This window comes from Moschus berezovskii, chromosome 14 (assembly GCF_049115385.1).
Source record: "Moschus berezovskii isolate FMDL1 chromosome 14, NW_MosBer_1.0, whole genome shotgun sequence".
Lineage (NCBI taxonomy): Eukaryota > Metazoa > Chordata > Mammalia > Artiodactyla > Moschidae > Moschus > Moschus berezovskii.
The window spans coordinates 30,054,972-30,081,115 of record NC_142473.1 but is presented as its reverse complement, the minus strand read 5'-3'; the positions used below and the strand labels follow the sequence as shown (position 1 = coordinate 30,081,115).

General features: G+C 44.0%; 1 protein-coding gene across 3 annotated transcripts in view; it reads left to right on the top strand.

The window, feature by feature from the left end:
• Positions 1 to 792: 792 nt before the first annotated feature.
• Positions 793 to 26,144, top strand: part of CADM1 (cell adhesion molecule 1) — a 363,473-nt gene continuing 338,121 nt past the window's right edge. For all 3 annotated transcript variants that reach the window (XM_055423068.2, XM_055423067.2, XM_088842946.1), the window contains exon 1: positions 793 to 958. In XM_055423068.2, coding sequence (XP_055279043.2) covers positions 829 to 958 — 130 coding nt within the window. In that variant the 5' untranslated portion in view covers positions 793 to 828. The remainder of the gene's footprint in view (positions 959 to 26,144) is intronic.

Genomic DNA, 26,144 nt, shown 5'->3' with positions numbered 1-26,144 from the left:
TACATGTGGATCATGTAAATACACATCTGTGACATATATATTAAAGCCAGGTAGGAGGACTTCAGCACGCTGCGGGGATCCTGAGTCAACCCTCCTCAATCTACCTTTCTCGAGAATCTACCGTAAAGACACCGACTCGAAAATCCGAGAGCCGGATTCCGGCTCCTTTCTCCCAACTATGCCCAAGTCTACCGCTAGGTTGTTGAGCGGGCTCTCCCGCTCCGCCGGACGTGCAAAGCACGCATGCACTTCTCCCAGATTGTTTTGTCAATCCGGGGACCTGCCTTCTCACTCTCTACTCTCGAACAGCCCCCGATTCCCAAAGATCTATTCCTTCGGTGCAAGGTGAGTGACGGAAATTTGCAACGTTTGGTTTTCTGGCCGGTTGCACCCGGTGTACCGGGCAGGGGAGCCTCCCAGGGAGATTCTCGTCGTCGGTCTCCTGGAGCGATGGCTATAATCATTCCTAATAAAGGTGTACGGGAAGCTAGACCCCGCCCCCGGAGCTGAAGCCCCTCACACGCCAGGGGCCCAGGAGAACACTTTTTCCTGGATCCGGGGGAAGCGAAAACGAATTTTAACATAAACATATTTGCATACGCCCCTCCCGCTGGCCCCGCCCCTAGGTGGCGCGGGCGCGCCGCCGAAAGCCAGCGCCAGGGGGCGGGGTGGGGGAGGGGGCGAGTCCTCCGAGAGCCGGTTTCGGCTCGCGGCGACGTGATTGGTCGGCCGGGACTCCGCCTCCAGCGCATGTCATTAGCATCTCATTAGTTGTCCGCTCGGGCTCCGGAGGAAGCCACCACCGCCAGTCTGAGGCAGGTGCCCGACATGGCGAGTGCTGTGCTGCCGAGCGGACCCCAGTGTGCGGCGGCGGCGGCGGCGGCGGCAGCGGCGCCTCCCGGGTTCCGGCTCCGGCTTCTGCTGTTGCTTCTCTCTGCCGCGGCACTGATCCCCACAGGTAGGTGTGGGCACCGGCCCGTTGGCCCCCTAAATCTCTTAAGGCGCTCCAGTGACCGTAGCCATGGAGGGGGGAAACGTTTCCATGACAACCTTCCCCCACTTCCTAAATCCAAATCGGAGGGAGTGTGGAGAGAAAACTCAAGGGCTGAGATGGAAAGGGTTGAGGGGATCGGTAAATCCCCTCTTCCTTGCCCAGCTTGGTGTGAATTAGAACCCTTGGGGATGGCTGCACCCACACCTTTTCTCCCCTAATTGGTGCGGAGTGCAGTGAGAATGAGGGGCCCCGGGGGCTAGAGAATATCGGGAAGGGGATGGATCGAAGGCACCCCCCGCAAACCTTCCGGACCCTCCCAAACTCGCTGCCGTCCCCATAACTTGCAGGTCTTTCCGCCTCCCAGGGCTGCCCATTCGCCCCACCTTTCCAGCGGGCCCCTCATTCCCCATCCCCGTAACCTCCCCATGGTTGACTAGCCGCCGCTTCCTGCGCGATTCCTCACTGGTCCACAGGACATCCCGACTCGTCTGGTCTGATCGCTCCCGCTTTCCCCGCGCTTTGCCTTTCCTCCCCTGTCCCCAGCCGCTCGCCCCTCGTGTCTCCCTCCAGCCGGATCGCGGACCCCCCGCCCCCTCTGCCCGGCTGCGGGCTTTCTTGGCCGGGCTCCAGGCAGGGAAAGTTCCCCGGGCCCGGCCCCAATGGAGCGGGGGCGGTTGCTGTCGCCGCCTCTGCGGGCAGAAGCGGGAGTCCGCAACCCGCCTGCCCCACGGCGTCCTCCGCCGCGAGTAGGGACACCGGATTTCCAGCCCGCCTGTCATTTTCGACAGCTCGGGGGTGGTGGAGGGACCGTTCGCGGCCTCTGCGGCCAGTCGGGCACCCTGCGGGCCTCCCGGCGCCCTCTGTGTGCGGAGCCGTCTTGGGAATTTGCCCAGGGGCGGCTCTGCACGCCCGGCTCCTTCCCTGAAGACGCCGAGCACTCGGCAAGGAGCACGCTGTGTGGCTGCCCGTGTGCGCGGCGCGTTGGCGCGGTCGGGAAAGAAGAGGGCAGTGTTTGCTTTTGCTAACAAAAGGGAGCCGGAGCTCTTCCCCAGCGGAGAGCCGAGCCGTGCTGCACCCTGCCTCCCCTTCCCGCCACCGCCGCGCTTCGCGGCCGCGCGGCATCCCCGCGCCCCTGGCCGCCCGCCGCGGGCCGGGAGCGGGGAGCCAGGACTCCCAGGCTCAGGGCCGTGGGGGCGGGGAGGTGCTGGAGGGGCTGCAGCAGGGCTCGGCGCCTGCAAAGCCCCTCCTCACAGCTCGGGAGCCGCAGGACCCGCGAGCAACAAGTGGCGGAGGACGCCGTGAGCTCAGCCCCCACCCGCGGAACCCCCGACCCGGGCGGGCGCAGCTCTGGGGGCCACGGTGCGGCTCCCGGGGCGCTTCTCCACTTGGGCTGTGCCTTTTGTTTACACGCTAGAGGACACACAGTTACGTAAACACCGCAGGAGACACGCCGTAGGAAATAGGGAGATCTGCGGGGCGCTAGCTTTGGATTTGGGGGAATGCCGGGGTGCTTGCTCACCCCACTCCCCGGACAGGTCTGCAAGGGAGCTCGGCTTGGGAAACCTATCGGGGATCCACTGGGGTGGAAATCTGGCGGCAGCTTCAGTTCCAGAGCTGAGGATTTTTTCGTCCCTGCCACTGTCTCCGGATGTTGTTTATGTGTTTTTCCACTGTGAATTCTTAATTTATGAGTTACGAGATAATTGGGTTCAGCCGATGCCGTTGTGGTTACAACTTCATTTCGGGTGATGTCTCTGACTGGATGGGTTCAATAAAATGTTCCTGAACGAGATCCCTCTGCTGCTGCATTGTAAAAAGCGCCAGTGCTGTTTAAACGTGAGCGAGAGTACAGGCTCAGTAACTGGCGCATAATAAAAGCAACAATAGACTTGTATTGGCTGCAAAAAAAAAAAAAAAAAGGCGGGGTGGGGGGAGCGCTGGCCGGGGATATTGCTTTTGGACTAAAAATGGGAGCCATGCAATGCTGCTTGGCAGCAGAACAGGATCAGATTATACCTTCTCTGTCCAGCCTGCTCATTGAAGGCTCGGGGTAGTAGCGGCAGTACTATATTTGTAAGTATCTCGCGGTAAGAAGTTGCCTTCCTCAGCGAGGGCTGTATGCTGACTTGGAAAGGAGCGGTCTGGAGCTCAACCGTGCATGTCAAAGCTACAAGAAAATTCTGTTGCCAGTTACCATGGAAGCAGCTTCTTGCTCTTGTGTACATCCCTGTTTGTACGCTGGTTATCAGATTGTGTTCAAATTAGAAAGTAATTGGGTTTGATTTATAGTGAGGGGATGAGACAACTTTCTTTAAATCTTTTTTCTTTGCTTTTAATGTGTATTTTGGTGCTCAGTTTGAGAAAGGGTTTTGGCCTAACCCCAGGTCCTAGACGGGAGAGTAGATTTCAAGTGGGGACCCAGGGACTTCTCTTCCTTACTCTTCTTACTTTAAGCTTTCTCCGAAGTCTCCAGGTCCTACTCCAGGATTAGAGAAACCTGTTGGCATTGGCTTTGAACTTCATTAGGCTTGTTTCATTCACAGCCTCACTGGGGTAGCCATCCAGGGCTATTGTGCAGTGGGGTCTGGGTTCTCTCTTCCCCTGTAACTGAACCCATCTATCCCCTAGAGAAAATCTCCCATCCTTCCTGTTGTGTTTGGAAGAAATGGATGTTAATGGAATGCAGCTAAAATGGGATCATCAAAGCTCACTCAGTGTAAATCATGACCGTTAGGTTTGGGGTGCTGGCATGCTGTTGTTTTTGACCCTCAGTGAACCCCTGGTTGGTCACCCTCCTTTTCCCTTTTCAGCTGTAGAAAGGATGGCCAATGGGTGGGGTTGTGTAGTCTGCTGGGGAGCCTAGGGGCTGAGTTTTTGCTTGTCGCAGCCTGTTGGGGCTTGTGTACCGGGGAGGGTTAGGGACTTTACAAAAGTGCCGCCCTGCTATTGTCGCCTTTCCCTGCTTCAAATCCAGTAGCCGTGGGAGGGACTCACACTTGTCTGTGATAGCTTTGATAAAATATCCCTCATTAATGCCACTTTATATTTACAGTGTGTCACTGGAGACGCACAAGGCTTCATTTAGTGACTTGTGTGACGAGACAAGCTTGCATTATTTGCCTGGGACATTTTGGTGGAACAAGAGACCCATTGAGCAATCTTTTGAAATGAACAAATACGGAAAAAGGGGGGAAGAAAAGAGCAGGCAGTGCTCTGGAACAAAGAGCTTTATTCATATGGATGTTGTACATGCTTTATCCAGTTTTCCCCAATGGCCCTCCTGGGAAAGGGGAGTGGGACAGGGAAGAAGCCAAGGCAGGACACTGGCGCTTCCTCTCTGGTTTCCTGACTTCATATTCTTATCCGACTTGGTCCTCGGCTCCCTGGACTCCCTGCCTGCTCTGCTCAGCTCGCTCGGCTCCCTCTAAAACCCCCGAAGGTAATGGTTTCCTGGGTCTAAAAGGGAGATTTTGAAATCTTTTCTCCCAGCTCTGAATTTAAGCGGAAGAAAGTGGAAGCTACCTGTTGAGATGAATGGTTGTTGGCAGATATATTGGTTGAATGGAAAGAGATGTCACTTTTCTATGACATGTGTCAGAAAGTGGTTGATAGTGACTGTCAGACGGGTAAGAGGTCTTGCAATTATAGTATTAGCCTTATTTATTTTAAAAGAAATGCTTTGAAAACTAAAATCCAAAATTTTCATGATCATGAAAGGTGCTTTGGGAGTTTTCAGTGCCTTTTGCCCACACCTGGTATGTTTTGGCCTTAAACATAAGTGAGTTTTTTTTAAAAAATTATTCCTTGGCCTATATTGCTAAGTGATTTTCAGGCTTTAAAAACTTTATAATATTGCTGTGAATATAAACTCAGTCTCTCGGTTTCTGTATGTGACATTTTGATGCTTAACTGGCCACTTAGAATTTACATTTTAAAAATGGTTTTGTGTGTGCCTGAGTGTTAACAAAAGGCCCCATTTTTATGCAGGGGAATCTCTTAAATTGGGCCAAATGAATCAATGCTATCATTTGAATGGAAATTTACCAGCATATGAAGAAATTTTATAAGATATAAATCCAAAGGATTCAAATATTGTATCTCTTTCTTGGGAAGAATAGTACTGACCATCACGCTGGGCATTTTTAACAGAAAATCCAGGACGGAAAGGAGAAATCACACAGCGACATCTGTTGCAGTATTGAAAATTTGCTGCTTTGAGTTGTAAGCAATTAGTCCCATATAAGCACCTAATGATGTCAGTTAGCCTGTGTGTGCATGTGTTTGTGTGTACACACACAAATATGTATATAGTCACATGCATATGTGTATATATATGCACTTATACAGAAGTTCACCCAGTATTCATAGCCATATTTAAAATTATTTAATAGAAACTTGTAACATTTTAATGCAAGGTTCTTTTGCTTCATATCACCTGTTGAGGAATCAGAGTGTCTTACAGTCATGGAATTTTGGAAAGGAGAACGTATTAGAAATCATCGGTAAAATCTCATTATTTTTCAGTGCGGGAGCCAAAGCCCAAAGAAGGAAGGCCGACTGAACTGAGGCTAAGTTAGCTATGCTTCCTGGACGAGGAGCTGGTCTCCTGATGTCCAACCTGTGAACTGTCTCTCCCGTCTCCCAGTGAGGATGTCCAGTAAGGGACTTGCATCGTGGGTTAGCCAGCATCGTTGGCAGGAAGAGTTGTTCTCAGTAATAAACTAATGGATCAGAGGTGTAATCTCTGGGCAGAAAGGACCAGTTTTTGGTAATGTTGTCTGTGGTGTTGACAAGTGAATTTGAAACCTGTGGACTTTATCTGGCAGCCACTACGTGAATGTTGTTCAGAGCACCTGCGGAGGGGAGAGCTCTGGATTTGTATTGCGGTCCTAAGTCAGATGCGTGAAAACTAGGCTTCACAGAAGCTTCAGCTTTAGACTTTTAAGCTTCTGTTTTGTCATATCAAGGAGTAATGTTAACAGTAGAACTGGTTCCATGTAACTAAAGAATAAAGGAACAGCCCTTAAGAACAAAAAAGGCATCTTTGATTTTCTTACCAGGTACTTGTCCTTTGCATTAAGCCTGGGACAAAGCTGAGAATTTCTTAAAGACAAAAATTATGTTATTGTTGCAAGATGACCTTTTTTATGTTGATTGTATTTTCTTTTTTTTTTCACTTTATTATGGAAAATTTCAATTATACACAAAAGGAGAAAGAATGCCATATTAACCCTCTGTGCAAATCATACGATTTGATAATTATTTACCCATGGTCCATCAACCTTCCGTATACCTCCTCTCCGTCCCAGGTACTTTTTAACAAATCCAGCATATCCTACCAGTTCTTCCATAAATTACTTTAGAATGAACACCCGAAAGCACAGTATCATTAGCTGAATGTACATTTCTCCACTGGTAGAATTATTCGCCCTAGTCTTGCTGCACCCAGGAAGGTGGAGTGAAGGCTTGATACAGTGGGTAGGAGCTGAGGCAGGCCGTAGAGAAGCCAGAGTGTGATTACGTGATTACCGTCTGCACTGAAGAGACCTTTTTGTGTGGTTTGGTTTATTTTGAGCAAGGTTTTGTTTGGATGGGGTAAGATGAGTTTTATTGTTGTGTAAATATGGTTGTGTAAATATGCAGTAATTGTAGCTAATCCCTCAACTGTGGCAAGCTATGGAAATCACCCTTGGCGAGATTGGCCATTTCTAGACTTTCTCATAATGAATACTCTGCATCGGAAGACTTCTGTAGGAAAGGCTATTTTTTAGTTCGATGGCTGTGAGATACCCTCATTCAGTATATTTTTCTTTAAATGTCTCCAGGGTATAAATGCCTTGGCGTTTTGTGAGTATATGACTTAAAAGAAAAAAAAAATTATAAAAAAAAAACATTATGTTTTTTTGGATTAGCCAAGTGCTAATTTCAGCTTGTATTCTGTAACTGAAATGATCACAGAATTCATTCTTTGGTGTGGGAAACCCATTCGGAGCTGTAAGTATTTGGGCTTTATTTTTGTAGAATGGGGGTACTGGGTGATAGGGAGAGAAAATGTTAACTGTTTTTACTTCTCAATATTTGTCCATTAATTTAAAATGTAAATTAAAAATTTCCGCTAGAAATGTTCAAATATTTCGGTGTTAATTTTGGAACTTTTTTGGTTTCTCGGAAAACAGGTTGGTTCCATTTTCCAAGGTTCTTGAAATGTGAGGGTGTGTGTGTGTGTGTGTCTTTTATTTAATTTAATTTTTAAAATTATTTTTTATTGGAGTATTGTTGCTTTATAATGTGTTATTTTCTGCTTTACAGCAAAGTGAATCAACTATATGTATATCTGCTCTTTTTTTAAATTTCCTTCCCATTTAAATCACCGCAGAGCATTAAAGTAGAGTTCCCTGTGCTAACTAATGAGTAGATTCTCATTAGTTATCATGCGTAGTGTGTGTGTGTCTTTTAAGAGCTTCTTACTCAAATGTTTTTAATGTAGACTATAAATCTGAAGCATTTGGGTTTTTAGTTTCCAGCCAGACAAGTAATTACACATGAGATGGTTTGGGGGGTGGTCGTTGGAGCAGCCTTGGCCAGGTAAAACCCTCCTCCTGTACCCCTTTTCTGAGTTGGCTTGGGCACCAGAAAAGCACAAAGGAATGCCTACCTTCAGGGTTTGGGGAGCGCCACCAAAATCGAATAAAAAGCCTTTGTTTGGAAACCATCAATGAACGAAGGAACCCACTGGAATGTTTGTAATTACAAGTGGCACCTCCTTGTTTAAATTTCAGAAGCCACAGTTTCTTTTTCAGAGATTTAAATTGCAGGTTCTAGCCAGCAGCTGCTGTTGTGGTTAATGGGCACTTTCTCTTTGAAGATCTTCCAGTGCTGGTTCTCAAAAGCTTTGGAGCAGTTGGCCTTGAACTGGGGTTAGAAGAAAGGGAGATGGAGGTATTTATATACATGCACAGCAGAAGTGACATGTGGCCTTTATTATTACTCGAAAGAGAAACTTGACGGTAAGGTTTCAAGAAAGACGAGCAGGAAGGAAAATCTATTATGACTGACAGGTGTCTTGAATGGGGTGATTATCTTATGAGAGATGTGGGGTAGGGAAAATTTTTCTTTTAGTAGATGTTTTACTGGAATATAGTCATTTGACCCAACATTTTGATCTAGATATTTCAGAAATGTTAAATAGGCTTGAAATGAAAGTGCTCTGATATATATTTAAATGCTACTCAGTGTTTGAAGTTGATATTCTAGTGACATGGACTTTTAAAAATGCCTAGAGTAAGTAGCTTGCTCTTGGCAGTCTTCCGTGGTAAGGTAGCAGGCACTCTAAATCCTCTTGAGCCATCCCGCACTAGACGGCAACATCAAGTTAGAATTAAGTTATGAGGTCCCCGAGGGGGCAAGGAGGAATCTGCCTAAAAACAAAAGGTTCCCAGGCCCCATCTCTCCTGTTGTCTGTACCACATCTCCACTTGGCTAGCAGTAATCTAGAAGTCAACATGTCAGAAATTGAACCTTTCATCCTAGGTCTCAACTTTCCTTAGAGTCTCTATTACTGCCAGTGAATGACACCTTTGTCATCCTGGTCTCCAAGGCCCTGAAATTTGGAGTCTTCTTTTTCTCTTCTTTAGCTTTCACCCTTGGACAGAAACAAAATGGAATAAAATGGGGCTGATTATTTCTCTACTATATTTTCGGGACGCCTCAACGTCCTCTGCAAACCATGTTTTACTAGCAGAAGCTCCCTACTGATTTCCCTACTTCCAGCCTCTGTGAGTCAGAATTTAAGTCCACCTTCCACAGCTGTGGGGTTCCCTGGTGGCCCAGTGGTTAAGAATCAACCTGCCAATGCAGGAGACATGGGTTCAACCCCTGGGTCGGGAAGGTCCCTGGAGAAGGAAATGGCAATCTACTCCAGTATTCTTGCCTGGGAAATCGCATGGACAGAGGAGCCTGGTGGGCTGTAGTCCACAGGATTGCAAAAGGGTTGGACATGATTTAGCGACAAAACAACAACAACCGCAGCTGTAATTTTTCCCTGGACAGGATCATGACACTGCCCTAGCAGAAAACCTAATCTCAAATTCTTGCTCCTCGCACCAGATTCAGAATCCACACTGTTTTGTCTTTAGGTTGTTCCTTCCTCAATTGCTCTTTCACTCCTTCTCTAACTGCCCTCGTTTCTTATTACTTTTCAGCCCAATCCTGATGAGCCTGGAAGACTGGTGATTCTCCAGTGAAACCGAGGAAGAAAGTGGTTCCACTGATCAGCCTTCAGCTGGTTGCCTTTGCATAAATCTGCTCTCTGTTCAGTTTTTCTTTTAACTCTTTTGGATTATAATTGTAGGACGGCTGAATCTCCTTGCCCACCTTGAGAATAAATCTCTTTCCTTTGCATCTTCCAGTTTAACTAATATGTGCTTATCTAAAATGTATGCCGACACAGACGTTTCTTTTTCTGTTTTACAGGTGTAGACATGACTCTATTTCGTTCCAGTAAGCCACAGTGTGTAGATATTATCACCAATATTTTAATGAAAAATTTAAACCTTAGAATGCTGAAAGTGTATTATGCCTATTTGGCAGTGAATGTTGGAATAGGGACATTTACTATAGCTTGAAAACAGCGTAATTGAATTAACAAATTACAGGCTGGCTAAGTTAAGATTTTCGGGCAAAATGTTAAGCCTTGAGGAGTTGAAGGCTTTGGAAGAGTCAAAGTCAGGGGGCCTCGTCTGGAACTGCTGACTTGGCCCACATGAGACCATCCCCTCTGAAGATTCCAGAAGACGCAGCCTTAGAGGAGCAACTGGTGCTCATGCTTTTGGTGCTGTGTCAGTTATTAAGAAGTTCCTACCCGGGGAGCCAGAAGGAAGTGCACTAAAACCCAGGTCTTTGCAACCCCATGGACTATACAGTCCATGGAATTCTCCAGGCCAGAATACTGGAGTGGGTGGCAGTTCCTTTCTCCAGGGGATCTTCACCCAGGTCCCCCTCATTACAGGCAGATTCTTTACCAGACGAGTCACCAGGGAAGCCCAGGAATCCTGGAGTGGGTAGCCTATCCCTTCTCCAGGGGATCTTCCCGACTCAGAAATCGAACCGGGGTCTCCTGCATTGCAGGTGGATTCTTTACCAGCTGAGCTACCAGGGAAGCCCAGGTCTTTATTAGCTAACGCCTTAAATAGCGTTGACTTTGGGAGCAGCACTGCCTTTCTAAACACAGGCTTCTCCGTATATCATGGCTGATTGCATTTTAGTTGATTACATCTGGGGTGAATTGTTACTGGTTAAAGAAAAAAACGTGAAATCTTTATTTCTCAGTCTAACTGCTAAACTTGTTATCTGAACGATCTTTTCAAAGCTTTTATCTGATATGAATATCTGCCACGGTTCTTCTCTTATGTTTTTTTTTCCCTCGGCTGGTGTCCTGCCCCTGCAGAGTTCAGATTTTGATACTGGAAGGCTTTGTAGCATGAGAATTCAGTGATACGAGCACTTGCTTATCATGGAGTATTTGGGGACAGTCTTGGGGGAAAAGGTTGTATGTCAGATGTGGTATGTATTTGGCTGTTTGTTGATTATCAGCCTGGGATCAGCCGAGCCATGCAGAGGTTACTACACACCATCAGCTTCTGAATAGAAGAGGACCTTGCTTCTTGCAGAAACACTTAAATAACGAAAGCTTCAAAGATAGGGAGGGAAAAAACAAGTTAATTCAGTCCTAAATTACTGCTCAAATGGTTTTATCTCTGAGGTTTGAATAGAGATCAGCTTAAATGACACCGAACTTCACTTTTCCTTATGCATATCTTGTGCGCATTGTTGTGAAGAGACCTTTCTTTTAGTTTTGTTAGTAATCACATGAATGTTAGTTGCTGTTTGTTTCCTTTTCCTGAAGCAAATCTCTCTATCTCTGGGCCGGTTGGCAAGAAGAGTAGGCAGTTTAGGTTACAAAACAGTATAAACCTAGTGCTTTGCTTATGTGCTGAAAACAGTCTGTCTTACAGGGTGTTACAAATAAAATAAGATCAGATATAAATGTTCTTGACAAGGAAGTATTTTATATATATGGCTTTTATTAAAACAGCCATGGTTTAGTGATGGGCATTATGTTTCTGGCTACTATTACTGCTAATCATATTTGTAAATCCCTCACACATTTGAGACTATTGAAAAATTCTGTGCTGAAAGGATTAATTCAGGATGTAGTCAACTGTCTCTAAGGTGAAACTGAAGAATAAGGTGGCAGTAAGATTAAGATCCCACCCAGAGTTGAATGCTTTTGGGAAGTAAATAGAATTATCCAGTCACCTTGGAGAAATAGACAGTGATTGTAATCTCAAGTTTTGGGGACTTTTAACACAGATGAGACTTTGTGATTTTACTTACTCCCTATATTTTATATATTTAAATCAAGAACTTGTATTTCTGTAGTTAACCCATAAGGCACTTGGTAGAAAAGTGAGAATTTAAAAATTATTGTGAAATCAAGTTTTTGTTCCAGGCATTGTCTTTGCTTTAGCAGTCATTGTGGGGTACGCTGACTCTTGACGGATATGGTTGCATTTTATTCTCAATTTTTATTTTGAAAACTGTCAGAAAGTAGAAAGTATAAGGAATGCTTATACACTCCTTGCTTAGTTCATCAACTGTCAACATTTTGCTCACTTGTTTTATCTCTAGCTCTCTAAATAATGTATCCACATATCTTTTTTTGTTTTTTTCTGAACTGTGTGAAAGCAAGTTGCAGGCATAGTAACATGTCATCTTGAATACTTCAGCATGAGATCCAGAAAATAGGAACATTTTCCTCCTCAACCTCATTGCATTCAAGAAATTTAATATTCACCGTCGTTATTTGGGCTTCCCTGGTGGCTCAGACGGTAAAGAGTCAGCCTGCAATTCAGGAGACCCAGGTTCAATCCCTAGGTCAGGAAGATTTCCTGGAGGAGGAAATGACAATCCACCCCAATATTCTGGCCTGGGAGATCCCATGGACAGGGGAGCCTGACGGGCTGCAGCCCATGTGGTCACAAAGAGTCGGACATGACTGAGCGGACTAAGCACAGCACAGGCAAAGTGTTATTACTTAATGTCTAGTTCATGTTCAGACTTCCCCAGTTGTCCCATTAATATTCTTTATCTGTGTTTCTTTGTCCTTCCTGATCTAGACTCTATCAGAAATCACATACTGGATATGGTTTTCATGTCTTTTTAAAAAAAATCCAGAACCATTCCCTGCCTTTCAATTTTTTTTTTTTTTTTTTTGGTTAAGGTTCTTTGAAGGAGTGCGTGTGTAGGCGGGATGTCTTTCATGGCATTGACATTTTGTTGAGTTCAGATTTGCTGTTTTGTAGAATGTCCCATGGTTCTATGGATTGTTTTCTTGTTTCTTCATAGTTTGATTCAGACTGTAACCATAAGCAAGAACATTGCACGGCTGGTGTTGCCACTTTTTAACATCACATCAAAAGGGACATAATTGCATTTTGTCCTGATTTTCGTGCTGACAGGTTTGATCCTTTGGCTAACTGTATGTTTAATCACTTGGAAGTGGATTTACAGAATTTTCCACTTTTGTCCCTTTGTCATTAATAAGTAATTTGTGGGATATTTTGAGATTGAAGATCCTGTTCTCAAACAGTTTCTCTAATGGTTTTAGCAGCATTGATAAACCTTTTCTAAATCAGCTATTACCCCAGTGTTTACAAAATTGTGCTTTTTCTAAGTGTCATTCCTCTACACTGGGTAGAGGCCTTCTTAAATAAATGAGAGCTTACCTTACTCCCATTCTTTCTCTCCCTTTTTTTTTTTTTAAATCAGAACAGACTCACAAATAAAAAAATAAATGTGATAATATTTCCTTACCATCAAATTCGGCCAGAGAGAACCCCTTATTCTGACTCTTGTATCCTTTTGATTTATGTCCGTTGATTTTTAAGTTTTTTCTTATTTTAGGCCACAAGAAGATGTCCATGCTTACCTTGTCTTTTTTCTGTTCTGGATCTGGCATTAGCTATTTACCCGAGAAGTCTTGGGTCCTTTTAGTGAGTGTGTGAAAAAGTGAAACTGTAGCCAACCAAGCTCCTTTGTCCATGGAATTCTCCAGGCGAGAATGCTGGATTGGGCAGCTGTTCCCTTCTCCAAGGGCTCTTTCCCATCCAGGGATTGAACCCGGGTAGTACTCTTGCCTGGAGAATCCCATGGATGGAGGAGCCTGGTGGGCTGCAGTCCGTGGGGTCGCTAGGGGTCGGACTTGACTGAGCGACTTCACTTTCACTTTTCACACATTGGAGAAGGAAATGGCGACCCACTCCAGTGTTCTTGCCTGGAGAATCCCAGGGACGGGGGAGCCTGGTGGGCTTCTGTCTGTGGGGTCGCACAGAGTCGGACACGACTGAAGTGACTTAGCAGCAGCAGCTCCTTCATTGCAAGCGGATTTTTTACTGTCCGAGCCATGAGGGAAGCCCCTCCTTTTAGTGGAGAAATGGTATTTAGTTACCAAAGAGTTGTTTTCATAGCAGTTGACTTGTTTCAGTGGACAGAACTAGGAGATTACATGTATATTTATTATTATATGAATAAATTTATGTATCTATCTGTATACATTTTTAATTTATACTTATTTATTTAAATGATGAGTTCATACTGATGTCTTCAATTCTGGCGTATGACTAAGATTTTTTTCTTCCTTTCTCTCATTCCTTATTTGTATTTTTTTCCCATGGTGTGAACCTCGGTTCCTAGCTGTATCAGTGTCTTAAAATTAATGCAAAAATAGTTTTGGAATTACTCCACAGAGAAAAAGGAAAACAACAAAACTACACAGTGAAGCTGAAGATTTTTTGCATTCTTTTGCCTTTAAAATAGATTCTTTCCATCCTTGAAGGCTGGTGATCAGAGTACGATGTTCACACGTTCACAAATCAGTTCCTTCTATGTGTGTGTGCGTGTGCGTGCGTGCATGCACACATGTGTGTGAGATCAGTGAGATGTATACAGAGCAATAGTTTCTGTTTCTGTTCAATTTTAGTGTTTTGCCTATCCTTTTTGATTTAGTTTTTTATGTTGAATATATAAATTATTACCACGGCTTGAAAATCAAAACTGTATAAAGAAGTGTCGCTCCTTTCCCTGTACTTTCTGGCCCGTTCCCTCTCATCTTCCTATAGTAGTCAATTTCATTCTTTTCTCATGTATTTTTCCTATTTTTCCTTTTGAAAAAATAATAAGTAGTGCTGTTCTTTGTTTTCATACTTTTTCATGAACCATGTTAACGTCTGCCTATAATATCTTCTTATTTGACACATCCTGGCTTCTCTTATTAATTTGATGATTTACCCCCATTTGGCTTTATTTTACTTTGGAAACCTTTTTTTTATTCTTTTTTACTATATTCATATCTTTTCATTTCTTCTTTCTAGGGTATTAGTTCTTTCCGAGTAGTCGGAAGAATTCTGTATTTATTTTTTTCAATTAATTCACCAAATTGCTTGTAAGAAAATAGGGACTGCCCCTTTTTATATAATGCAATATGTGTCTGATGTTTAATAACTGTGTCTACTTTGCTTCTCAGCAGTCATCATTTACCCTTCTCCTCATCCAATAAACTGGCAAATCTATGCCTCAAGTCCTGGTGCCCCAATTCTTCCTACCTCCCCTTTTTTAAAAAGATTGTTAACACAATTGTTAATGTAAAGTAAGTAAACACATTACTTACTATGAAGTGTATAACCTGTTGCATCTAAACCTTTAGATCATGATCCAAAGTTGCCCATTGAACATCTCAATCTGATATTCCACAGTTATCTCAAATAATATTAATGACAAAAGAGCAACTCTTATTTAGTAACTTTATTCATGAAATTTAATCCCTACTGTCACCCTGGAAGTAGTTAATCTCTCTTGCTTCATTTTACAGATGAGGAAGCTGAGAGGATAATAATAGGTTTCTTGCCCAAGAGGCACAGATAATAAGGGATAGAACCAGGTCTATCTTCAAAACCCATCATTTTAAACATTCAACTACATTTTCCTAAAGCTCAAGATACCTAAAACTGAACTTAGCGTTTTTACTCCCCACACCTCCTGCTGTCCTGTATTTTCTGTCCTGATGGAGATTATCACTGTCCACCCGATGAGTTTAATGAAGCTGTGAGACGTCTTAGACTACTTCCTCCTTTGCTGCCCTTTCCCTCTCTGTTATAACTAAGTCTTGCTTATCTCTTGCATTCACTCTTGTCAGTTTTACCACTGTCTTAATTTACCCATATCCTCATTCCACAGATGAGGAAAGTAGATTTAAATTGATCTAACAGTCCCTTAGGGGCTCCCAGATGGCTAGTGAGAAAGAATCTACCTGCCAGTGAAGGAGACACCGGTTCGATCCCTGGGTTGGGAAGATCCCCTAGAGAAGAAAATGGCAACCCACTCCAGTATGCTTGCCTGGGAAATCCCATGGACAGAGGAGCCTGGCGGGCTATAGTCCATGGAGTTGCAAAAAGAATCAGGTATGACTTAGTGGCTAAACGACAGCAATCCCTTAATTGGTCTGTTTACCTGCAGTCTGATCCTCTCTAATGTATCCTTTTCACTGCTTCTAGGAAGATCTTTCTAAAACACACATTAGATTGTCACTTTCTTGCATAAAATCCTGAAATGTTTTCTTGGCATCTTGCAGAGGGCGCTTGTGCTCTTCCTGCCTGGCCCACCGTGCCCTTCATGACTTCTGTCTTCCTCTCAAAGGTACCTCTTGCCAGCTGTGCACACGGTGTTCTTCCTTTAGGATTTGCTTTAGGAGCTGCACACTGTGTTCTTTACTAACCAAAGTAAATGTGTCCTAGATACGCCATGCTCTCTCAGGCTTTTTATATGTCACCTCCTCCTCCTCAAGCACCCTCATCCAGACGGCTGATTCCTACATAACTTTCAAGATCAAGCTTCCAGTTTCTCAAGGAAACTTACAGGACCTCTCAGGTGGGTCAGCTTCCTTTTGTTTATGGCCCTCTTCTCCCTTAAGGGCTTTCCCAGTCTTACCTTCTTTCTTCCTGTCAAACATTCCTTTCCAAATTGCCCCAGGTTCCATCTCTATACCAGTGTGTTTCATGCTTTGTCCAACTTGTTTTCACCAGCACGTCCCTCCCTCTGGTCTTCCAGGTCACCAGGTTTCAATCCTGTGTATACATAAGACCCAAGTGCAGTGCTGCTTTTTCAAATCTTAATGTGCTTTCGAGCCTGAAAGTAGTATTTTCATTCAACTTCTGTTACAGTTTCTCTTGTCATCGCATAATATTAAACAGCAGCAGCAGCAGCAGGTAGTGCTAGTGGTAAAGAACCCGCCTGCCAACGCAGGAGACTTAAGAGACGCGGGTTCCATCCCTGGATTGGGAAGATCCCCTGGAGGAGGGTGTGGCAACCCACTTCAGTATTCTTGCCTGGAGAATCCCATGAACAGAGGAGCCTGGTGGTTTGCAAAGGATTGGACAGTACTGAAGTGACTTAGCACACATGCGCATTATCATATGTTGATGTGCGTCCTACGTTGACATGTGTCCATAGGTATGTGTTTCCTAGCCTTTCTATAGGAGAGACTATTTCTTATTCATAACAGCATAGAGTAAACGCCCTAGACACAGTATGTGCTCAGTAAACATTTGTTAAAGCTGTGAATGAATAGAGCTTCCCCAATGACTCAGACGGTAAAGAATCTGCCTGCCATGCTGAAGACCTAAGTTCAATCCCTGGGTGGGGAAGATCCCTTGGAGAAGGGAATGGCAACCTAATCCAGTATTCTTGCCTGGGAAATCTCACAGACAGAGGAGCCTGGCAGGCTATAGTCCATGGAGTCACAAAGCGTCGGACACGATTAAACGACTGACACTTTGAAAGCTATGAATGAATTGGAAATTAGGTATCCATTAGCTGTCAAGTCGTATCTAGCCCTGCACTATAAATGTGAACAGAGAATGTGGTGGTAATAATTCAGTCTTGAAGACCAATGTAAAGATGCATCACTTCAAAGGTGGTTTTGTTTACCCGCTGTTTTCCTACTGTTGTTCAGTTGCTTAGTCTTACAGCAGGCCAGGCTTCCCTGTCCTTCACTGTCTCCTGGAGTTTGTGGTTTTCCTATTATACAATCTGATTTCCAATATGTATACTTTTTATCTTTTCTCATTTGTCATGAATACTGGTAGTTGGGCTTTAGAATTTGCACTAGGCCTTTGTGTATGAATTTAATTTAGTGTATGTCTAATTATCAGTTTTTAGAACTATAGTTCTTGGTAGAAGTTGTTCTCTCATAATGGATGAAGGGCTGTCACGATGTTTTCATAGCCTGAAGGACTGACTTCTGGTGTGTTTGTTCATCCGTTACTTGTTGGGTGGTCATTGGAGACAATCAGATACCCGCTCAAGTAAGAGAACCTCTTTCAGTTTGCTTAATCACTGTATAGTCCTGGTGTGGCTGGACTTCGTGTCATTGCTAAGGCCATAATAGCACATTAGAGTTGAAGCAACAAACCAAGAAACTTCTCTCTGAGGCCATCTACCTACCCCTCTGCCCCTCAGTTTTCATGAGAGTCTTGTCTTAAAACAGACACATTCTCAGGAGAGGCATGGTGCACATAGGGAAGTTTATACCTCGGGTAACAGTTTTCCTTGTACCATAATAAAGATATATGTGGAGTCAGTGACTTCAGAATCAAAAGATGGATCACAGTCGTTGGATCAAACATGAGAAATGGCTTGTTTGCTGTGTTTTAAAAAAAATGAGATGGGTAAGGCAGTCTGTTTTGTGGAGATGTTTCCATCATTTGTGTTAACTGTACAGTTGGTGCTAAATAAGACTATGGCAAAATTAAGCTTATAATAAAGTTAATTGCCTTCAACTGCTCTAGTTTTAGACAGAAGATTTCCTGTTGTTCTTCCATGGAAGATGGGAGAGATTTCACATACAGGCAGAGAGGGAGAGAGTTTCCTAACATAACCTTTTAATTTAGGAGAAGTTTGGAGTTTGTTCTTTACTGTGAATATAGAGGTGGAACCCACTCTAACCAGAGTTTATTGCTGTAATATTTTTTAAATGCATTTGTGACACTGATATATCTGTGACCTTGTCGAGGCGTTTTTGAAGGGGAGGGGGTGGCTAGCCTTTTTCTCACTGTCATAAGTGATGTCTGCTCAATAACTCTAACTTCCTGACAGTATTGGGAGGGGAGGAGGACCTATCGTAACTTGTTTTTATGGCCTATTTCTAAAGTGTTTCCTTCATATTCACATCCATCCATTTAGACTTGTCTTCTCCCTGCCCAAGGCTCGCATCAAGCCCCGTCTGTGTTTGGTGCTTTAAATGCTTTGAATTATGGAGAATCGTAGCATTTTATCGATGCTTCCCTTGTAGCTGTCTAGCTCTGTATTGTCTTAGGTTACACAGCTTGCATTTCTTAGGCATTGTGCATGGATTATTGCAATTAGTTGAGGTTTTGAGTGGAATGACATATCTTCCTTGATTTTGTGCCATTTGCCATTTTTCCTTTCTTAGTAGACATTTTTTCAGGGATTGCCTTCTTAAGAAATCCTTCCAGGTAGAGGCATTAGACCCTTCCTTTCCACTATAAATCTTGGTAAATATATCTTTATCACTGTGACCCACTGTCAAGTTAATAATGATGTGATAGCGATGTTCACAAAAAACTGTATCTTTGAAATACACATTTTGTCAGTGTGTTAATGTATAGTGTATGATTGGTATTACCTAAGAAAAAGAAAAGATTAGTAAATTAGTTTCTTCTAGCTAATGCTTCAAGCATCCTATTTAAAAACAATTGCTTCTAGGTCCTGTTGGCAGGATTGCTTTTTTTGTTATTCTGGTTATTTGCATGAAAACCAGTTGATGATTCTTTAAATAACCACCACCTTCAGTCTTCTTTTCCTCTTGAAATGTTATTCCTTCAGGATTGTATTCCATTCATGCAATTGCATGAATATGGTCTGGAAAGTTAGAATTTTAGGCTAACATAGTAACAGAACTTTTCTTCAATTTTATTTATTTTAAACCAAAAATGTCTCATTTTCATATTAATTTAGCCATGATTACATCCCTTTATCCCTGTTTCATAAGGTGAGTGCTACAGTTATGCTTTAATAGAATATTTTTCAAGGTCTTAGTATTTTTTTTTAAATGAGGTCATCACCTTGAAGATTTTGACCTGAACTTTTCATGAACTAAAGGAGCAAGAAAAGGATCGACTAAAAAAAAAAAAGATGAATATATAATCTACTTATAATGGAATAACTGATGAGAGTTAAATTCATTTTATAACATTTATCTGGTGCTAGTTCGCAGAGCACTCTATCGTTTCAGTAAGAGAAGCCCCACATTTGTATGTTGGATCTCTATAGGAGTTCCTTTGAGAAAGTGTTTCATTCTTTTAAAAAAGGTATGAAAACTTCAAGATCTAAACAGAATGAGTCCTTCAGTTCAAAACAACAAGGCTGGAAAGAATGACGCCCCAGACCCTGAGATTACAAGCAGGCTGAGTTCAGAGCCTAGACAGAAACAAGGACTGCTCATCCACCTCATCTTTCCTTTCCTCATATTCTCTTTGGGGGCCCCTGAAGGTGTGACTGTGGCCACAGGAGGAGACGGGATAAGGAGCTGAGACTGAGACTGCAGGTCACTCATCTCCGTCTTAACTTCAGAGGGCTGTAAAGAAGGGCACTAACGTGGAGTTGGGGGGTTTTTGGCTTTTCATTTAAATAAAGTCTTGAAAGCACAGGGAGGACTTCCACCCAGAAAGAGGTAAGGAGAGTACATTCCAGGTTGAGGGAGAACCATGTGAATATAGGCTTACAGCTAGGAAAGCTAAAATGGCGTGTGAGAGGTGGAATTAGCAAAAGATAGCTGGGGGCCAGATTGTGGAAAAAGTTTGAATGCCAAATTTAGATTTAATTCCGGAGGTCACTGGGAGCTATTGAAGGGATTTTGAACAGGGAAGTGATGTCAGATTGGTGCTTTAGGACTATGAATCTGGCAATGGTTTGTGATTAGATTAGAAATGAGAGATTGGTTAGGGGTATAATAGTTCAAGTATGACTTTATGAAAACTTGCATTAGGGCACTGGAGGAAAAATGGAGGTGGAATTGACTGGAGAATGGGAATTGAGGGGAAATGAAGAGGCATGTTTTGATTTTGAACTTGAGTGGCTTAGAAGAATGGCTCTTCCACTGAACAGAAATAAGAGTCTTATGGCAGGTTTTGTAAGGGAAGACAGTGAACTTGGTTGTGGACGTGTTAAACTTGAGCTACCATTAGAACATAGTAGAGATTCTAGAAGATCATTTCAAATATGGTACTTGAGTTTAGGAGAGAAGTTGAGAGTGGAGCTAAGAGATGGAGATTTGAAAGTTGCCTGTAAAGAGTCCGTAGCTGAATTCTATATGATACACTCATTCAATTATTTCTTTGATACACGTGTACCCAAATGCCCGATGTGTGCCTTTGTGTTAGAGGATCATAGAGGATCATAGAGGTGGAACCTTGAGGAGGGGTCTGTTTTTAGGGGACAGGAAAAGGATAAGGAACTGTAGTGAGCTAGTCGGGTTAATGCTGTGAAAGGAGAAGGGAGTTGTAGGCAGGGTTGATGAAAGTTTGTTAACTCAGTTGCTGAAGAGACTTGAAGGAGGGAGGATCTTCTTGGAAGTGAATGAACTCTGGGGAGGGGGTGGTATAAGAATGAGAGTAGCTGAGATGTGGGAACCCTTTTTCCTGATTCCAGATTTTTGGACTGGAATGTACTCCAGTGAGTCCGGTTCTCATTGTAGTACAGCGGTCTACCACTCTGCTCCACACTGTGGTATGGGGGCTGTGAGAGCCTGCTCAGTCTGTCCATGGAACTTGAAGGGCTTAATTATGATTCTGGAGGTTGTGATGTTGAATAAAAAGCACATTAATGAACGTCATGGTTGTCGTCGTATTTCACGTAATGAATGACAACTTTGGCAGGTTTAAGCAAGGAGGCAGAATAGATGGAAGCTGTTTTTCTGGTGGTGTGCTTCTTTAAGAACCATCACCAGAGAACAAAAACAAATCCTAGTGTAGTGCAGGGAGCACTTTCAGGATGGCAGGAAAAATCTAGGTCAGCTTAACGGCAACTCCTATTCTTTAGGTAGATGAATGTTTGCTACCCTGGCTCTCAACATGCTGCGTAAAGTCCAGAAAGACTGGACATGATTCCTTAGCGCTGATTAGTCAGTTGGGGGTCACGAATTAAATTGATGTGTGGAAGCATTTTGATTTACAGTTGACTTGTGGAGAAGGAAATGGCAACCCACTCCAGTACTCTTGCCTGGAGCATCCCACGGACTGAGGAGCCTGGTAGGCTACAGTCCATGGGGTCGCAAAGAGTCGGACACGACTGAGCAACTTAAGCTAAGCTAAGTGAGAGTGTAGCTCAGGCCTAATATGGCAGCCTGCTGAGTTGTCGTCTGCATTTCCTTAACTCTTCCATGTACAAGAGAAATCTTTGTGGAATTTTTGCATATTACCTTTAGGGCATAATAGGTCTCCTTCTATAGGAAGAAGGATCAGAAAGGAACTCGGTTTAGCAGTGGAGCTCTGATCTAGCAACTTTAGCTTCTTTTTTCCAGCCATGTGTCTCCAGCACTTTTCAGTAGAACTTTCTATGATGATGGAAGGATTTTTTAATCTGTGCTGCCCCGTGGTGTAGCCACTAGCCATCTGTGACCATTGAGCACTTGAAATGTAGTTTTAACTGAGGAGCTGCATTTTTATAATTCTTTTTAATTTTAAGTAATAGCCCCATATGGCTAGTGGCTCCCATATTGGACAGCATAGCTCTAGACTAAAAAGTAAGAAGCCAAATTCTCATGCTTACTGTTATTGTACAGAGGTTGGGTGAGGGTATTAACATTGACGCCAAATTCAGTAGATTTATATTGAATCATGGATTCAGCTGCTGTGAGTCTCCAAACTGTGCATTTCCTCTACTCTTCTCTTGCTTTTCATACCTAAAAGCTTCTGGAATATCTCAATTGTCCTTTCTTCATCTGAAAAATTATCCCTTTTGGCCTTAGAGGAGTATAGCTTATCTAGTTCCCAGATTAATAGCTCTAGCTTTGTCCTTAGAAAGCGAAATCTTGAAGGTTACTGTTACACGACTGTACTGCCATATGCCAATTCACATTGTTATCTTTTTTTTTTTTTTGGATGATGCCAAAAGTGAGTGAAATGTGAAAAAAACATTATTCATTTTAAATAGTTTTGACTGCCAGGTTAATGCGACTCTTAAGCAGAGCTTCATGAGATCTGGCCATAGTAACTGCTTTTAACTTGATTTAAAGTTCTTAAACATTCTGAATTGCTTCACCTAATCTTTTTATACTGAACGTACAATTTTCAGGCTCTTTTTTATTTTCAAATCCATAACTGACAGCTGCTCAACACCTCATTCAAATAGTTTTAAGAGTTTTAGAGAAAAGTTGCGACAGCCTGGATTTACTGACATCAGTTGGATTGAGATATTGTGGATTTAAAGATGATAGAGAGGGAGAAAGAAAAATATGAAATAATTATTGTATGTTCACTGCTTGCCCAGTGACAGTGATTTGAAGCCTAATAACGAACCAAAATGAGAGATTAGCAGGACATTGGAGTTAACTTTCAAAACTTAATGTTAAAAATTAATATTCCATTTGGAAACAGAATTTTCACGTGTGGTCCCATTCATTTTATGACATTTTAAAGAACACTGATGCACAGAAATGCATATATACCAAAAACTCACCACAAATTTTTTCTTGAAATATATTCTACAGATTCTCTGAGACTATAAACTCCTGAAAGGAGTGAACTCTTTAGGAGAATCTGTGATGTCTAGTGCACAGCTATATTTCTCAAGTGAAATCGACCATTTTATAGGAGAAACAGAATCATAAGTTTCCCACCTTTACTTCCCATGACAAATGGAACCTACTGCATGACTCAACTCAAGAAGGCTGTGTGCTACAGTGAGTACAGAGAAGCTTCAGGGTGCGATGTTTGTCTAAGAGTTAAAATTAACGTGACTTTAAATTTTGTCCTCAGCCTTTTGAGTAAATACTGCATGCAGATCTGTGTGGGGTGTGGGTGTGGGTGCGGGTATGCGTATCCCCTGCTATGTGCTGGGCTCTGATGTAACTACCGGATTTACAAGGATGAATTATATAGGGCTTCTTTCCTTCAGAGACTTATATTTCAGATCCTTGCGCAGGAGACAGTAAAACTAACAATGCTGTGTGCTTAGAACCGTAACAGACATAGTTTGGGAGTACTGCATAAGGATGAAAGAGGAATTCTTAAACTCATTTTGGAAACTTAGAGTCAGGAGAGTTTGAGAGGCCCTTGAGTTGGGTCTTGAAGGAACAGTAAGAGAGAGCCATATGGGTGGTATTAGGAATTCTTCCAGGTAGAGAGATGACATGTGGACTGATGCGGTGGCATCAAAGATACGGGGTATTCTGGGAACTGCGGATAGTTTGGTGTGGTCGGGGGAAGAAGCCTTCAAGGGTACAGCAAAAAGTGAAGCTGGAGAAGGCACGTGGGAATCAGATCCTGAAGGATCTACTTGGTGATAATGAGGAGTGGAGGCTTTATCCCAGGGAGGGTGTTAGTGGGCGCACAGAGAATCTGATTGGCTATGCATGGAATGGATTGGGGGTTAGAAACCAGAGGTAGGAGAGCAGCTAGGGAAGAGCTGTGGGAGGGCAGCTGGGATTATGAGGGCCTGAGCTGAGGTGTCCGCTGGGTAGTTTGGGAGGAGTTGGTTTCAGGATATTTTGAAGCGCGTAGAATTTCACGCCTGAGTGAAGAGTGAGAAGAGGGGGAGTCTAGACGAATGAGCAAGCGCCGGCGTGGCCACTTGGGTGGGTGACAGATAAACTACCCAAGATAGGAGGTTTAGAAGGTGGATAGGGTTGGGAGTTGAAGATGCCGTGCTTAGCTCTGGACGCAGCTGTGGCATGTCCAGGTGGAGACATCTCCCGTACTTGTTTGGAGCGTGGCTGTGATGAGCTCTCCTAAGACTGGATAAGGAGAGAAGAGGCCAGAACCTGAAGGGACATCAACGGTTAAAGGTAGACAGAAGATGATGTATCAGGGGCATGAAGGAAGAAGGAACTGTCCAGTTTTGAGGAAAACCAGCTAAGACTTCAGGGATCCAAGAGGGAAGGGAGTTCTAAGAAAGAAAGAGAAGCACTCTCAAATGCTGCAGGGGAACCAGATTGCATAAAGGAGGCAGTTCATGGACACAGCACTTAGGTGTGTACAGAGAAGCTCAGTCTAACGGTTTCAGTGCTGAGTGAGTGTGGAAACCAGGTAGCAGTAGGTGAGCAAATGGGGAGAGTGGAATAGGAGTACAGAACAGGAGAATAGATACGTATTTTAAGAGATGCAGCTGGTGAAGCTCGGGTGAGAGAGGAGGAAGGGGAAATAAGGAGATGTAGGTTGGGAAGATCCCCTGGAGAAGGAAACGGTAACCCACTCCAGTACTCTTGCCTGGAGAATCCCATGGACGGAGAAGCCTGGTAGGCTGTAGTCCATGGGGTCGCTAAGACTCGGACACGACTGAGCGACTTCACTTTCACTTTCATGCATTAGAGAAGGAAATGGCAACCCACTCCAGTGTTCTTGCCTGGAGAATCCCAGGGACAGAGGAGCCTGGTGGGCTGCCGTCTATGGGGTCGCACAGAGTCGGACACGACTGAAGTGATGTAGCAGCAGCAGCCGTAGTGAGGGAAATTTAAATATATGTGTATATATATGTGTGTGTGTTTTTAATTGGGAAGACTTGAGAAGGTTTATATAAAAACCAGAGGGATAGAGATAGAGAAGATGAAGTGGTAGTGATTATTGAAGGGAGGAGGGCCATGATGAAGGCCAAGATGGGATGGGGGGGGTGCTTGATTTGGAGAGGGGGAGGGAGAGAGAGTGTTTGTCTTGGGATGGAGGTAATGAGAAAACCTTGAGAAGAAGTATGGGTATAGGCTGGATTGTATGTGGAGGAGCTGAGGACCCGAGAGACGGAGGTTCTCTTTGGGAAAGTTGGAGTCCGTGTTGTGTAAACCTGCTGTTGGATGTGATACCGACCAGGGTTCTTGGCCTTCCCCCAAACAATAGAAATTGGGCTAGAGGGCAGACAAGAAATTCAGGCAAGGCTTTATTGGGGCTCCTGAGGCTGCTGCTGCTGCTAAGTCACTTCAGTCGTGTCCGACTCTGTGTGACCCCATAGATGGCCTCCCCCGTCCCTGGGATTCTCCAGGCAAGAACACTGGAGTGGGTTGCCATTTCCTTCTCCAATGCATGAAAGTGAACAGTAAAAGTGAAGTCGCTTAGTCGTGTCCAACTCTTAGCGACCTCATGGACTGCAGCCTACCATGCTCCTCTGTCCATGGGATTTTCCAGGCAAGAGGACTGGAGTGGGGTGCCATTGCCTTCTCCTGAGGCTGCAGGAGGGAGCAAAAACAACTGACAGGTTCCCTTCCTTGCTCTTCAAAGTGGGATGAGCTGGTTCCTAATATGGGGTGAGGGTAGGGGTATGTCCAGTGGTTAGGCCGAGGGGCCCACTCCTTTGGTGGTGTTGAGTGCAGGTGGCATATGTAGTCTCATGCTTTTGCTCCAGTTCTTCAGAAGGGGTGGTTGGGTTTTTGGCTTTTTTGTATCTTGTTGCCCAGAATTTGCCCCAACTACGCAGGTGTGCAGTTATTTTTAGACCCTTATAGTTTCATTGTATTCTGTTGCTCAAGGAGATGTCTGTCCAGGGGCAAGCACAGCAGCAAAGGGTTCCAGGTCCTAGGTCGCAGCCTGTCTCAGATGGAGCTGGAGGGAGACGTGGGGAGGTTTGAAAGTCCCCCCTGGGGGAGGTGGGGGCTGCTCAGAAGATTATGGAGAACACCCAGCTGTGGGTGGCAGCCTCACATTGCAGTGACCTGGCCATAGTCCCCTAGCCTCTCCTGGGCAGCGGACTGAACCCTCCTCTTTCCCACATGGACACTTTGCTCCCGAGGAGTCCTTGATCCTTCTTCTCTTTTAGAGGGGTGGCGGATCATTACATCATGATCATTTAGAGCCAAAGGGACTTCAGAGGGCAT